Source organism: Lithobates pipiens, unplaced genomic scaffold (genome assembly GCF_037356315.1).
Source record: "Lithobates pipiens isolate NorthernLeopardFrog02 unplaced genomic scaffold, aLitPip1_a1.2 Scaffold_1, whole genome shotgun sequence".
In the NCBI taxonomy this organism is placed as follows: Eukaryota; Metazoa; Chordata; class Amphibia; order Anura; family Ranidae; genus Lithobates; species Lithobates pipiens.
In genome coordinates, this window is record NW_027507685.1 from 94,267,363 (window position 1) to 94,284,034 (window position 16,672).

The 16,672-nt window shown below is 48.4% G+C and overlaps 1 protein-coding gene across 1 annotated transcript in view; it reads left to right on the top strand.

The window, feature by feature from the left end:
* Nucleotides 1-16,672, top strand: part of F8 (coagulation factor VIII) — a 278,437-nt gene that overhangs the window by 55,116 nt on the left and 206,649 nt on the right. The window contains exons 5-8 of the mRNA XM_077465186.1: nucleotides 6,154-6,225; nucleotides 6,572-6,649; nucleotides 13,214-13,435; nucleotides 14,844-15,090. Coding sequence (XP_077321312.1) covers nucleotides 6,154-6,225; nucleotides 6,572-6,649; nucleotides 13,214-13,435; nucleotides 14,844-15,090 — 619 coding nt within the window. The remainder of the gene's footprint in view (nucleotides 1-6,153; nucleotides 6,226-6,571; nucleotides 6,650-13,213; nucleotides 13,436-14,843; nucleotides 15,091-16,672) is intronic.

Below are 16,672 nucleotides of genomic sequence, written 5' to 3' on the forward strand. Positions count from 1 at the left end.
TTTATTTAGCAATCAGTGCTATAAAAATGCACTGATTCCTGTGTAAATGACACTGGCAGTGAATGGGGTTAACCGCTAGGTGGCAGTGTAAGGGTTAAGTGTGTCCTAGGGGCGTGCTTCTAACTGTGGGGGGGGACATGGCTGTGTGTGACACATCACTGATCTCTGCTCCCGATGACAGGGAGCAGATATCAGTGACTCTGTCACTAGGCAGAACGGGGAGATGCTTGTTTATATTAGCATCCCCCCGTTCTTCCTCCCTATAAGACGATCGCGGGTATCCCCACGGCGTTCCAGTCCACAGGACCCGCGATCCGTCTCACAGTGGTCCCAGCCGGCGCGCACGCGATGACACGGCGTCAAATTTAAAAGGATGTACAGGTACGCCCATTTGCCTGTCCGTGCCATTCTTCCTACGTACATCGGCGTGCGCCGGTCGAGAAGTGGCTAGAGATGTGACCAAGGTGAAGGCAGAGATCATCCGGGCTGGACGGCATAAGAAGGCAGGACTGACGAACACAATATCATCAACAGGTGAGTCACTGTGGAGAGAAAGGAGCTGCCAATTAGCCGACAGCTGAGCAGCCAGCTTTGAGAAGGAAGGGCTGAGCCCAGCCCAGGCATGTCTATAGAGGTTGCTAGAACCCTGTTGGATTTTTGCGACCTGGACTGACATCTATAGAAGTTGCTAGAGTCCTGTTGTGTTTTTGTAACCTGGACTGACATCTGTAGGGGTTGATAGAACCTGTTTGGTTTTGGCAACCTGACCTGACAACCATAGAGGTTGCTAGATCTGGCGTATATATAGAAGTTGATAGAACCCTGTTGGTTTTTCGTGACCTGGACTGAAATCTATAGAGGTTGCCCAAACCTGTTGGGTTTATGCAACCTAAACTGATGTCTATAGAGGTTGCTAGAACCCTGTAACCTGATCTGGCATCCATAGAGGTTGATAAAACCCTGTTGGATTTTTGAGACTGGGATTGACATATATACAGGCTACTAGAACCCTTCTGGGTTTTTGCGATCTATAGGGGTTGATAGAGCCTGTTGGGTTTTGGCAACCTGACCTGACATCTGTGACAGAACCCACTGTCACTGCGTGTTTTAGAGGGGGCTGTGGGCTCGCCTCCTACCCACAGACTATGGCCCAGCAGAGAACATGATATTTGGAGGGCTATTTGCCATCTCCCATCACCTGGAGTAGATGCCACCTCTAGACATTTGTGTCGGTTTGTTCATCGGAACCGGGTGAACGCGGGATCTGTGACTGGGCTTGTGGAGTCGTTCCTGGCTACCTAAACCTATTGGCCCGTCTGGGTTAAATATATACTTTTATTCCACAATGTACTTTTAGCTGATAAAGACATATACAAAATGTTACTGAGATAATATAATGTAAGGTTACATCCCTTCTCCCCCCCCCCCCCCCCCCCCTTGTTGCTGTGTTTAATTGTGTTGGGTCATGGCATGTAGACAAAAGGTCTGGACTGGAGACACATCCCAGCAGGGGATGTGTAAGGAGGGGCTGCCTGCTTATCATAATCCCTTTATGTGTTTCAACTGGAGTTGTTTGAATATACGTATATAAGTTTTGAGTTTCCATTGGTTCTTCCTTCTCCCCTACCCCCTCTATGACAAGGCTAAGGGGAGTGCCCCTAACTGTGTTTAAAGTGTATATTTGAAACTTAATAAGGAGTTTTTGTGCTCTGCATGTTTAACCCTCAACGCCTGTGTGGCTTGTCTCGTGATTGAGGGGTTAAGGGCTGGTTATGGCGAATCTGCAGGCTTTGGGTGCGTTTGGAGGACAGAAGACACAGGTCTGGTGGAGATGCTCAGCAGGAGTATCCAAGATCCGTCACAGTGGTACGTCTCCTGCAGTCCAGGACATCCAAATCACCACCGGGATTCAAGATCCGGGCAGCCACCGAGGAGCGATACGGGGACCAGCCAACATGAGAGCAGAGTTCGGGAGGAGGCTGCAAGGCATGCGGAAGCAACATCGGGGACCAGAGACCGAGCACACCATGCTCAGCTTGGAGGATGTGATCCGCCGGCAACTCTGGCAAGAGACGCTAAGCCACGAGCGGCACCATCAGGGCAAGGTCCTTTCCTCCTCCACAGAGATGAACTGGACGCAGTACCGTGCACGAGAGGTGTTCCTCAGGGAACAACCGCGAGATGAGTGGAAGACGGAGCTCTGAGATTGGTTTGGGAGGAGATGAGATTGGGTGCCAGCTATAGAGCCCTCCGGTGGTTCGCGGTTCAACTGTGGCCAGGTACAGCAGATGGCAGTCCGACAGAAGGCATTGGCTACAGCAGCGTGGGGCTGCTCCATCAAAAAATGTATGGAGACCCAGACTTTGGGAGCATCGAGGAGTGGCGGCTGGAAGACATCCTGGACTTCCGAGATGAGGTGCTGGACCTCCCAGAAGAGGCATGTGACCTGGAGGAATGAATTGGAGTTCCTTGTTGAGCAGGAATGGGAGCTCGAGATTGCCTACAAGTGGCTGTTTGATGGTGATCAGCAGCCTGGCATGGCTCCTGTTGCCTTAGACTGTCTGGGAGAAATAGCGGACAGCCGCGAAGATGCGGAGCAAATGGGGCCAGGGGTGTCCCTACGTTTTCCAGTCCTAACCTCAATGGAAGAAGCGGCGATGATACAGAGGGCACTACGAGTGCTAGAATGCCGGAACGCATCGGAGGTTCCCCAGGCAGCGAGACAAGCTAACAGCATAAAAGTCTCTGAAGGGGGAGTTGAGACAGGTGCTGGAAGGCTGGTAGATGGTGATCAGCAGCAAGTCCAGAGTATTGCATCTTGTTCCCCAGCAGAAGCGCTGGCTATGAGGCAGAGCGCCGCTGGCCTCTGCCCACCCTCAGATTTAGATCCAGGGAGACCGAGGGATGACCTCAGTGAGCTGGTTCCCCAGCAGCAGATATTCCCACTGGGAGTGGAGAAAGCAATTCTCCCTCCCAAGCACTTGGACCCTACCCCAGTGTTTATATCCCCAGCAGAAGCTCTGGCGACAGAGCAGAGCGCCGCTGGCCTCTGCCCACCCTCAGAATTGGATCTGGAGAGTCGGAGAGATGATCTTCGGGAGCTGTTTCCCCAGCAACGGATATCCCCACCGGGAGTGGAGAAGGCCATTCTACCTCCCCAGCAATTGGACACTACCCCAGTGTTCACCTTCCCAGCAGAAGCGCTGGCAATGGAGCAGAGTGCTGCTGGCCTCTGCCCACCCTCAGAGTTAGATCCAGGGGATCCGAGGGATGACCTCAGTGAGCTGTTTCCCCAGCAGCAGATATCCCCACCAGGAGTGGAGAAAGCAATTCTCCCTCCCCAGCACTTGGACACTACCAGTGCTTATCCCCCAGCAGAAGCGATGGCTACGGGGCAGAGTGCCGCTGGCCCCTGCCCAGCCCTCAGTATGCTTTTGGAGGGTTTGGGAGACAGCCCCTGTCAGAAGTTGCCCCAGCAGTTGGTCACAGAACCGGGAGGGGAGAATACCCTTCACCCTCTCCAGCGGCTGAACTCTACCTTTGTATATGTCCCCCCAGCAGAAGTGCTGGCTACGGGGCAGAGTGCTGTTGGTCTCTGCCCAGCATCAGAAAAAGAAATGGCGAGTACGGGAGATAGTCCCTGCAAGATATCTCCACAGCAGTTGATAACTACACCAGGAGAAAATCAAGTAACTTTTCCTCCCCAACGGCTTAGCACTACCAGCCTAAGCTTCCTACCAGCTGAAGTGCTGGCAACGGAACAGTGGATTATTTAGCTCCCCCCAATACCTGCAACCAGGCCCCGGATCAGGGGAGTGTGAACAGCTGTTCCTACTCTGAAGTGGCTGTTTTTATTCACGGGAGACCGTATGTGCAGTTTGCTCCCCAGCGCCAGAGTCATACTTTTCCTTTTCCTGTTTGCCCGGGGTGGGAATTTGTGACTAACGCAGGTCCAGACCAGTTGAGGGTCAGGGATCTGGTTATTCTGTTTTTAAAAGGGGAGAAATGTGACAGAACCCACTGTCACTGGCGTGTTTTGGATGGGGCTGTGGGCTCGCCTCCAACCCACAGACTATGGCCCAGCAGAGAACATGATATTTGGAGGGCTATTTGCCGTCTCCCACCACCTGGAGAAGATGCCACCTCCAGTCATTTGTGTCGGTTTGTTCATCGTAAGCCGTTAAACGAGGGATCTGTGGCTGGGCTTGTGGAGTCGTTCCTGGCTACCTAAACCTATTGGCCCGTCTGGGCTAAATATATACTTTTATTCCACAATGTACTTTAAGCTGATAAAGACATATACAAAATGGTACTGAGATAATGTAATGTAATGCTACATCCCTTCTCCCCCCCTTGTTGCTGTGTTTAATTATGTTGGGTCATGGCATGTAGACAAAAGGTCTGGACTGGAGACACATCCCAGCAGGGGATGTGTAAGGAGGGGCTGCCTGTTTATCATAATCCCTCTATGTGTTTCAACTGTAGTTGTTTGAATATACAAGTGTTGAGTTTCCATTGGTTCTTCCTTCTCCCCTACCCCCTCTATGACAAGGCTAAGGGGAGTGCCCCTAACTGCATTTAAAGTGTATGTTTGAAACTTAATAAAGAGTTTTTGTGCTCTGCATTTTTAACCCTCAACACCTGTGTGGTTTGTCTCGTGATTGAGGGGTTAAGGGCTGGTTATGGCGAATCTGCAGGCTTCGGGTGCGTTTAGAGGACAGAAGACACAGGTCTGGCCGAGATGCTCAGCAGGAGTATCCAAGATCCGTCACAACATCTATAGGGGTTGATCGAGCCTGTGGGGTTTTGGCAACCTGACATGCCATCAATAGAGGTTGATAAGACCCTGTTGGATTTTTGCGACCTGGGCTGACATCTATACAGGCTACTAGAAGCCTTCTGGGTTTTTACAACCTGGGCTGACATCTAAGAGGTTTCCATAACCCTGTTGGATTTTTCAAATCTGGATTAACATCTATAGAGCTTGCTAGGGTTTGGGTTGGGTTTTTGCAATCTGGACTGAGATCTATGGTGGTTGCTAGAACCCTGTTGTGTTTTTGCAACCTGGACTGGCATCCACAGAGGTTACTAGAGTCCTGTTAGGCTTTTGCAACTTGGAATGACATGTGTAGAAGTTTCTAGAACCTGTTTGTTTTTTTGCAACCTGGACTGACTTCTATAAAGGTTGCTAAAGTCCTGTCGGAATTTGGCAACCAGATCTGACATCTATAGAGATTGCTACAGTCCTGTTGGATCTTTGCAACTTGGAATGACATCTACAGAGCTTGCTAGAACCCTGTTGGATTTTCGAAACTTGGACTGAGATCTGATGAGGTTATTAGAACTCTTTTGGGTTTTTTGCAACCTGGAGCAAAGCTTGTAGAAAATATTTCTGTCTTCACGCAAACCTTTGGACACTTCTTGATTGGCATACTTATAGTCAGCATAGCTGATGCCAGAATCGTAATGCACCTTGTTTGAATAAGTTCCCCCTATTTTTGTGTCTGTAAATGGTATATTCGAGTTTACCTGCATGTTGGGACATTTTACATGTTTTATCAGCAAAAAATGGTTGTCTGATGATATCTACCTGACAGGGGCGGACTGACAACTCATGGGTCCCCCGGGCAATAGGAGAAGATTATGGGGCCCCCGGGCAATAAGAGATTATGGGGACCCAAGGCAATAGATTAAGGAGCCACACAGTATACATACACATATAGTATACACACACAGACACACAATATACACACACAGTATACAAACACAGAATACACATACACACACTGAAAAGGTACTGGAGAGGAGGAGCAGCTATAATCTTGGGATTTAAAAAAAAACACAGATTTTTACTGATGGGGCCCCTGAGTGGCATGGGGACCTCGGGCAGTGCCTGAATGGTCAGTCCGCCCCTGCTACCTGACATCTTTCACTCCTTAAAACCGTTGCCATTTACAATCCCAATGTGGTTGCCTCTGCCATGGGCGTTCAGTGCCACCATGCTGTTATGTCTGTAAAATGAAAAAAGTTGGACTTGCTAGAGAACCAGGGGCTGCTAGCATGGAGCAGGGGTGATGCCTTGTTGCAAAGGTCAGCCCTGCATATGGATGAAAACAATTCAGCGTGTTAATATGTTTATTTCCACATTTGCAGGATCTCTTTCAGAAGACGGGTCTCAGTATGGAATCCAGGAAAAAATAATTGTCCTGGCAGTATTTGATGAACGTAAGTTATGTTCAAGTGTATATAAACCCATACAGCCACGTGCATGAGCCCTAACAAGGAATTTCACCTATTTGCTCCATTTTGGTCTGTTATATACACCATCAAAAGTGTTTTGTGATATTTATTTGACAAATGCATAAAATACCTGTTGATCCTGCCAGAAATAGTGTCAGGTAAAAATTTTGCATTGCTCTTTGCTTCTGTGATGCTCTTATCAATTACAATGATTTTGGCTCTCTTTGAGTACTACAGACCCCACATCCCATGTTATGAAGAGGAGGAGAGGTTGTCGTGTTCCTGTAGTCCAGTACTAGGGTGACATTCAATGTATCTTCTTCACATACAGGTTTAAGCCACTATAACAATGGATTTGAAGATACACCTCTGCATACAATCAATGGATTTATTAATGGTTCGATTCCAGGTAAAATAAATACACCTTGAATAATAGGAATACATTTATCACACAATTATAGTATATATATATATTGTGAGGGGTTTGCTCGGTAGCGGGTGTTGTGACCCCCTGGATGGGTTCACAACACAAAGTCAGGCACAGCAGACAGCGGTGTAGGTTCAAAAAAACAAAAGATCCGGTTTATTTACGCTACATGCAGTGATACATATAACAGCCAAACAAAATAAAACAAGAAAATAAATCCTGGTCAGCTTGACCTCTAACTACACACGTAGACTCCCTGTCTAACAACTGGGTGCAGCCTTGTGCTGCCCCAGTCCCTGTCTCTATTGTAGGGGTTTGCCACACAGGCGTTAACTCACCGCACAGAACAGATCTCAGACTCCCCAGTCTATACACACAAAACTGGTTCCAGGATAGAGCATCTCCCTATGCATGCTGGGGTTTTTTGTAGAGGCCTTAATGAGCCCACTTACTACAGCTGGGCTCATTAACTCTTCCCCTCTAATTGTAAAAGTCTGCATAAAGCCTGAATCTAGGACACACATATTTCCCATCCTGGATACAACCAGGTGATTTTACCTGCGTGCTGCCACATACCCCCCCCCTCTTGTTTCAACCTTGGGGTTGTAACACAAGCAGCCAGACACGCATGTATCTGAGACAAAGCATCCACATTCCCCATTTTAACACCAGGGCGATGCTTAACTGTAAAGTTAAATTCCTGTAGGGCCAGGAACCACCTATTTACCCTTCTATTGGTCTCCTTGTTCTGAGCCATCCACTTTAAAGGAGCGTGATCAGTCACCAGGTCAAAGTGCCTACCTAGCAGATAGTACCGAAGGGAATCTAGAGCCCACTTCACTGCTAAACATTCCTTCTCAATCGTGGAGTAATTTACCTCATGGGACTTCAACTTCCTGCTGAGGTAAATGACTGGGTGCTCTTCCCCGTTCCAGACCTGGGATAACACTGCTCCTAACCCAACGTCTGATGCATCAGTTTGTACCACGAAGTCCTTAGAGAAGTCTGGTGAGTACAACACTGGCTGGCTACATAAGGCTGTTTTTAAGGACTGAAATGCTTCTTCAGCCTCTGGGGACCATTTAACCATGACAGATTCTTTCCCTTTTGTCAGGTTGGTGAGGGGCACAGCCTGAGAAGCAAAATGGGGAATGAATCGTCGATAATAGCCAGCGATTCCCAGAAAGGCTCGTACCTGTTTCTTGCTGTTGGGACGTGGCCAACTCTGTATGGCCTCGACTTTATTGACTTGGGGTTTTATCACCCCCCTCCCAATAGTGTACCCAAGATATTTGGCCTCCTCCTGTCCAATGGTACACTTCTTTGGATTGGCCGTAAACCCAGCTTCCCGGATAGAGTCTAGGACTGCTTGTACTTTTGGCAAATGTGAGACCCAGTCTGTGCTATGGATAATCACATCATCCAGGTAAGCTGCAGCATATTTCTGATGGGGCCTCAGAATCTTATCCATTTTCCGCTGGAATGTTGCCGGTGCATTCTGTAACCCAAACGGCATTCGCTTATATTGGAATGCCCCATCTGGGGTTACAAACGCAGTTTTCTCCTTGGCCGACTCGGCCAGGGGAATTTGCCAATACCCTTTGGTGAGATCAAGAGTTGTCATATATCGGGCTGTTCCCAGCCGGTCAATCAACTCATCTATACGCGGCATGGGGTAGGTGTCAAATTTTGTAACTTTATTTAATTGTCGAAAATCGTTACAAAACCGCCAGCTCCCATCAGGTTTGGGCACTAGTACGATAGGACTGGACCAGTCACTCTGGGACTCCTCTATCACACCCAATTCCAGCATCCTTTGAACCTCCCCACGTATTGCCTCCCGTCGGGCCTCTGGTATTCTATAAGGTTTTAGTTTTACCCTTTCTCCTGGCTGGGTGATAATGTCATGCTCTACGCCAGATGTTTGTCCCGGAAGCTCAGAGAAAATCTCTTTGTTACGAAGTACAAACTCTTTAACCTCCTGTTGTTGGGGTTTCGATAAGGTGTCTGCTATTCCAACCTCAGGAACTAAGCAAACAGGCTGTGCTTGTGACAAAGTCTCCGCGACTAGGGATTCCCTATCCCTCCAGGCTTTCAGCAGATTGACGTGATAGATCTGCTCCGGCTTTCGCCTTCCTGGCTGTCTAACCCTGTAGTTCACCTCACTAATTTTTTCAATTACTTCATATGGACCTTGCCATTTGGCCAAAAATTTGCTTTCAACCGTAGGGACTAGCACCAAGACCCTATCCCCCGGGGAAAAAGTACGGGTCTTGGCCCCACGGTTGTACACTCTCTGCTGTGCTAACTGCGCTTGGGTTAAATGTTCCTTTACAATTGGCATTACCTGTGCAATTCTATCTTGCATCAGGGCGACATGCTCAATCACACTCCTGTGAGGAGAACTCTCATTTTCCCAAGTTTCCTTGGCGATATCCAGCAGCCCTCTTGGGTGTCTCCCATAGAGCAACTCGAAGGGTGAGAAACCCGTAGAGGATTGGGGTACCTCCCTAATGGCAAACATCAGATAGGGTATTAGACAATCCCAATTCTTTCCATCTCTATCCACCACCTTCTTTAACATTTGTTTTAGGGTTTTGTTGAATCTTTCAACCAACCCATCTGTTTGGGGGTGATACACAGATGTACGCAATTGCTTCACTTTGTACAACTTGCATAATTCTTTCATAACCCGGGACATAAAGGGTGTACCTTGGTCCGAAAGCAGTTCCTTACAAATACCCATGCGGCTAAAAACAAGGGATAGCTCTTTGGCTATGGTTTTGGCCGAGGTATTTCGGAGAGGAATTGCTTCCGGATAACGGGTGGCATAGTCCAATATAACCAAAATGTACTGATGCCCCCTAGCAGACCTCATTATCGGATCTACCAAATCCATTGCGATCCTCTCAAAGGGGACCTCAATATTAGGAAGAGGTACCAGTGGGTTACGGAAATGTGGCATAGGTGCCGACTTCTGACACACAGGGCAGGAGGAACAATACTTTTCTATTTCCTTCATGACCCCAGGCCAATAGAATCTCTGCAATACCCTCTCTCTGGTTTTCTCTGTCCCCAGATGACCTCCCAGAATGTGTCCATGAGCCAATTCTAACACCAACTTCCTGTAAGGTTTGGGCACTACAAGTTGCTCAATGGTTTCTTCTGCCCTTTGAGACACTCGATATAGCAGGTCCCTTTCCATAGTGAAGTAAGGATAAGGGCAAGTCTTATCTGGGTTCACTAACTCTCCATCTATTTTCACCACATTTTCCCGTGCCTTTATTAGGGTGGGGTCTTTTAACTGTTCTGTGGCAAAATTTTCCCTGTGAACCTCAAGATCCGAAAACTCCACAGACGGCATGTTTTCATCTGAGGCTGTTGGCTCCTCCCCAGTTTCTCGAGTTTCCCCCGCCAATACCGACAAGGGAAATTCAGGAGAGTCCTCACCACTCCCAGAGGAATTCTGGTCATCTTCCTGGTTTATAGGGGCACCAATGGGGGCCTCAGGACAATCCCAGAGTTCCCAGAATTTTGGAAAATCCCTTCCCACAATAGCATCATGTGGTAAGTGAGACACTAACCCCACCTGATGAGAGAGGTTACCTTTGGGGGTCTCAAAAAACACTGAAGTTACAGGATACTCTCGGGTGTCCCCATGCACACAAATAACAGCCACCCTGTTCTTCCCAGAGACCTCTGTAGTAACTAATTCAGCTTTTATCAATGTTACCAGGCTACCTGAATCTAGCAACACATCAACATGTCTACCATTAATACACATTTTACATAAATGTTTCTCAGGTCCCCGAATGGCAGTGCATGTAACTGTCGCAAACAGCGACTGACGTCTCTCCCTTATAAAGTCACATTGCATAGGCTCATCCACAACTGGGCAATTGGCTGCAATATGTCCCTCTTGCCGGCAGCGGTAGCAAATAATCTTTTTCGCTGCCTCTTGCAGCAAGGGCTTCCTGGGCTGCTCCCGCCAGACCTTAGGTAGAACTCCCACCCTCTCACTCTCTCCACCCTCACCCCTTGGAGTCATCTTACCCGCCACTGGGGATGATCTGGTCTTAGGGGGGAAAGTCCGTGAGTCCCTGGAAGAGGTGGTCAAGTTCTCTGTAGCCAAGTACCTCTCAACCAGATCCACAAGTTTATCTGCATTTTCTGGGTCTCCATGGCTTACCCATTTTTGGATGGCAGTAGGAAGAGCTCTCAGGAAACGATCCATAACCACACATTCCACAACGTTTGGTGCGGTCAAAATCTCTGGCTGCAGCCACTTCCTGCTCAGGTGAATGAGATCATACATTTGAGACCTGGGAGGTTTTCCAACCTGAAAAGTCCAGTTATGCACACGCTGAGCCCGGACTGCCAGGGTGACACCCAGCCGTGCCAATATTTCTGCTTTTAGCACCACATAGTCTTTTGCTTGGTCAGGCTCTAGGTCATAATAAGCTTTCTGCGATTCCCCAGTTAACAGAGGGGCCACCAGTCCAGCCCATTGCTCCTTAGGCCACTTTTCCCTTTCAGCAGTCCTTTCAAATGTGGTCAAAAACACCTCCGGATCATCCTCTCCAGTCATTTTTGTCAGTAAACGGCTCACACCAAAGGATGCGGTATTATTGTACCCACCTGCTTCATAGGTCTGCGGACGTTGCTGTATAAATGTCTCTATTTGCTGTTGAAAATTCTGCTCTTGCTTCTGCAACAGGTCTATGAAGCGGGCTTCAGATCGCTGCTGGGCTTGTTGCTGAGCTTCCAAACTCTGCTGCAAAGTTGCATTTGTCTGCTGCTGGGCTTGTTGCTGAGCTTCCAAACTCTGCTGCAAAGTTGCATTTGTCTGCTGCTGATTTGCATTTGCCTGCTGCTGGGCTTGTTGCTGAGCTTCCAAACTCTGCTGCAAAGTTGCATTTGTCTGCTGCTGGGCTGCAAGGCTCTGTTGTTGAGCTGCAAGGCTCTTTTGTAAACCTGCATTTGTTTGCTGCTGGTTTGCATTTGCTAGAGCCAGCTGTCTCAGTATCTCCTCCATGCTGGCCTTAACAAAAAAAAACTGCCAAAATTCTCCACCAACTGTGAGGGGTTTGCTCGGTAGCGGGTGTTGTGACCCCCTGGATGGGTTCACAACACAAAGTCAGGCACAGCAGACAGCGGTGTAGGTTCAAAAAAACAAAAGATCCGGTTTATTTACGCTACATGCAGTGATACATATAACAGCCAAACAAAATAAAACAAGAAAATAAATCCTGGTCAGCTTGACCTCTAACTACACACGTAGACTCCCTGTCTAACAACTGGGTGCAGCCTTGTGCTGCCCCAGTCCCTGTCTCTATTGTAGGGGTTTGCCACACAGGCGTTAACTCACCGCACAGAACAGATCTCAGACTCCCCAGTCTATACACACAAAACTGGTTCCAGGATAGAGCATCTTCCTATGCATGCTGGGGTTTTTTGTAGAGGCCTTAATGAGCCCACTTACTACAGCTGGGCTCATTAACTCTTCCCCTCTAATTGTAAAAGTCTGCATAAAGCCTGAATCTAGGACACACATATTTCCCATCCTGGATACAACCAGGTGATTTTACCTGCGTGCTGCCACAATATATATATATATATATATATATGTGTCTCCTTAAATCTGAACCCCAGGTAGCAGCTAAATGCACAGACAAAATACATCTCTGTCAATTTAGCACAACTATTCTAGAGACCTGACTTGCTGCAACACAGCCAAGTCATCTCCTGACTGGTTGACTTATGAGGTAATCTCCCCACTGACAGCCAGTGATTGGCCAGGGAAAGAGCAGGAACAGACTTATGAAATCATCTCTCTGCCTACAGCCTGTGATTGGCCAGGGAAAGAGCAGAAACAGACTTATGAGGTCATCTCCCCACTGACAGCCTGTGATTGGCCAGGGAAAGAGCAGAAACAGACTTATGAGGTCATCTCCCCATTGACAGCCTGTGATTGGCCAGGGAAAGAGCAGAAACAGACTTATGAGGCCATCTACCCACTGACAGCCTGTGATTGGCCAGGGAAAGAGCAGAAACAGACTTATGAGGTCATCTCCCCACTGACAGCCTGTGATTGGCCAGAGAAAGAGCAGAAACAGACTTATGAGGCCATCCACCCACTGACAGCCTGTGATTGGCCAGGGCAAGAGCAGAAACAGACTTATGAGGTCACCTCCCCACTGACCGCATGTGATTGGCCAGAGAAAGAGCAGAAACAGACTTATGAGGTCATTTCCCTGCCTATGACCTGTGATTGAACAGGGAAAGAGCAGAAACAGTCGTATGAGGTCATCTCCCTGCCTGCAGCCTGTGACTGGACAGGGAAAGGGCAGAAACAGACTTATGAGGTATCTCTCTGCTCTCTCCTCCTGTCAGCATGTTCTGTCTGAGCACGTCTATGGAGCACTTCCAGCCCTGCTTCTTTCTCTCCCAGTCTGAGTGCTGCTGCACAGGGGGTTATAAGAGACTAACACATACTGTACTTTATGTTGACTTTAATTTACTAATATTGTGATTTCTATGCCCTAGAGCAAACCATGTGTGTGAAGAAGCCATCTTATTTTCACGTCATTGGATTTGGGACACACGTTGAAGTTCACCGTTTTTCTCTGGAAGGGCATAGCTTTGTCATAGGAGAGCACCGGGTACCCATACTTCCTGTGACAGCGTTCAGCTTTTTTACAGCGGTGGTGAACCCAGGAGAGAAAGAAGTATACAAACTTTCCTGTCAAACCAGGACACACCCAGAAGGTAAATATTATGTATTTAGATAGATAGATAGATAGATAGATAGATAGATAGATAGATAGATAGACACACAGGTGGCCCCTTTAAGCCTCTCGGTAGGATGTCACTTCTACCAGCAGCTCATAGATAGATAATGTAGATAATAATATAGACATTTTTGGGGAGATGCTGGAAACAATGAGCAGAGAGAGAACAACTTCTCAGAGAGGGATAGATAGGTGACCCCTTTAATCCTCTCGGTGGGATATTACCTCCACCAGCAGCTCACTGATAGATAGATAGATAGATAGATAGATAGATAGATAGATAGATAGATAGATAGATAGATAGATAGATGGCCCCTTTAAGCCTCCCGGCAGGACATTGCCTCCACCAATATCTCATTGCTAGATAGATAGATAAGTGGCCCCTTTAATCCTCTTGGCGGGATATTACCTCAGCCAGCAGCTCATTGCTAGATAGATAGATAGGTAGACACACAGGTGGCCCCTTTAAGCATCTCAGTAGGATGTCACTTCTACTAGCAGGTCATTGATAGATAATATAGATAATAATATAGAATCTTTTTGGGAGATGCTGGAAACAATGAACAGAGGGAGGGATAGATAGATAGGTGACCCCTTTAATCCTCTCGGTGGGATATTACCTCCACTAGCAGCTCATTGATAGATAGATAGATAGATAGATAGATAGATAGATAGATAGATAGATAGATAGATAGATAGATAGATAGATGGCCCCTTTAAGCCTCTTGGCGGGTTATTACCTCCGCCAGCAGCTCATTGCTGGATAGATAGATAGACACACAGGTGGCCCCTTTAAGCCTCTTGGTAGGATGTCACTTCTACCAGCAGCTCATTGATAGATAATATAGATAATAATATAGAAATTATTTGGGAGATGCTGGAAACAATGAGCAGAGAGAGAACAACTTCTCAGAGAGAGGGATAGCTAGATAGGCGGTCCCTTTAATCCTCTTGGTGGGATATTACCTCTACCAGCAGCTCATTGCTAGATAGATAGATAGATGGCACCTTTAAGCCTATCGGAGAGATATTACCTCCACCAACAGCTCATAGATAGATAGATGGCCCCTTTAAGCCTCTCAGCAGGACATTATCTCCACCAACAGCGCATTGATAGATAGATAGATAGATAGATAGGTGACCCCTTTAAGCCTCTTGGCGGGATATTACCTCCACCAGCAGCTAATTGCTAGATAAATAGATCCACTCCTTTGCTATGCGGGAACAACTTCACCCGAGATTTCATACTTGTTGTTCAGTTCTTACAGGCAGCTCTCTGTCAGGCAGGGTATCCCTATGGTTAGTTTAAAAAGTACATGATATATAAAATGATATCCTTTATTGCATTGTGTATTGTTATAAACTTTATCGATAATTGTCCATAGGCAGGATGACATCCTTGGTCAGGGTAGAAGAATGTTTAAGGGAACCAGAAACCAGATCACACGTACCTGATGATAATGACTATGAAGAGGATGATGACTATTATGATTCTACAGTGTTGGATATGGCGGACTATCCTGGACACGTCGACCCGCGATCCCATAGTAAACGCAATCCTGTGACATGGGAACACTACATTGCAGCAATAGAGGTGGACTGGGACTATCAACCAACAAGAAATGACAAAAGGTAAAAACAAATATGAAATAACCCTCAGATGGGGGCAGATATAGGACATCAGGGATCAGGGACAAGGGCCTAATACCTCCCCTAGAGAAGGGGGCAAACACAACCAACTGGCCCTTTCATGGTAGGGGCAGAATTCTTGGGGGGGTTAAACTAAATGTGCCATGGTGCCACAGTGAATGATGGCCATGGTGAAAGGTGGATGTTTTTAAAGGACATGTTTATTGAGACACAACTTTTTGCATCAGCTGCCTCTGCGACTCTCGGAACTGGGTCACATGACATTTCAGAGCCTCAAAGGAAGTGGGGCTAGGGGCGTAACCGGATGTGAGCGGCGGCTGACGTTTTCTGTGAGAGCTCCGGGCATCCTGACAGAATCCATCACCATCCTTCCCAGCCAGATCAAATAGGAGCATAACATCTACCGTGGCCTGATCCCTGGGGTGCCCTGAGGCGATCGGTGCCGGTATCTCTCCTGCTCACCCCTCCTGTCCGCTGTGGGACGATCGCCGCCGGGAGGCTCGCGACCGCCATCTTGCCGCTCCGGAGGCCCGAAAATCGGGACAAAATAGGCCGCAACGGGAGGTAGGGGATCCCCATCCACCATCCACCTCTGTTGGGCTTTCCCCCCTGAGTGCTCCGGTGGTGTTTCTGGGCTTTGGGGGCGAGAGGGGAGGCCGCGGACCGCTCCGGCCTAGTGCGGCCTAGTGAGGCCTGTGAATCCCCGGTCTTTCCTACGGCGGCTGGCCGCGGAGGATCGTCGCGGCCGCGCCGCTCCTCGCCTGGGGGTCCGGGCCCATCCTTGCCTGCCTACCCATTGCATGCTGACCTGGCCAGGGCTGTTGAGGCAGAAGCAGAGTCCAGTTGATGTGCCTCAGGCCTGGGGGACTCTTTACCTGCCCTCACCTCTTCTATGTGTCCAGCCCTGCTGCTGCTACTGTTTGGACTCAGCTGGCACTTAGTGTAAACCGGCCTCCCCTGCTCCCTTCGGCCCTTTCTCTCCCATCCTACTGCTGCGACTGCTGGTCTGGGATTGCTGCTACTAAGTGCTGCTGCTGCTCTGCTGCTTATCTGATCATCCGACTGCCTCTGTCCATTTGGAACTTCGTCACCTGGGAGAGACTTGGTCTTACGCTCCGGTGCGTCAGCGACTGCTTTATTGCCCATCTCTCCTTCCTCCATGCCGGCGAAGCACAAAACCTCTACCCCGCATTCCAGCAAAAAGCAACAGTTGGCGCAAGCCGAGCGCCCTACCACCACCTCGACTGACGGCCTTCATAGTTTGATAGCTGATTTGAGCATGGAGTCGGGGCAGGGGGGCCCTTCTGCCCCGGAAGGTCCCAACCTCTGGCGACACGGCGGTGATCCTACTTGCCATTGAAAACAGTAGATCCTCGCTACTGACCCGTATTGACAAACTCGCAGAGGAATGTAACTGCATACGGGCTGACCTCGATAAGTTTAGAGGCCGCCTCACCGAAACTGAGTCACGCATATCAGTCGCAGAAGACTTGACCGCTAATCATGACCGTCGCATCGAGGCGCTGGAGGGCACGGTTAAAATGCTGGTGGCTAAATCCGACGA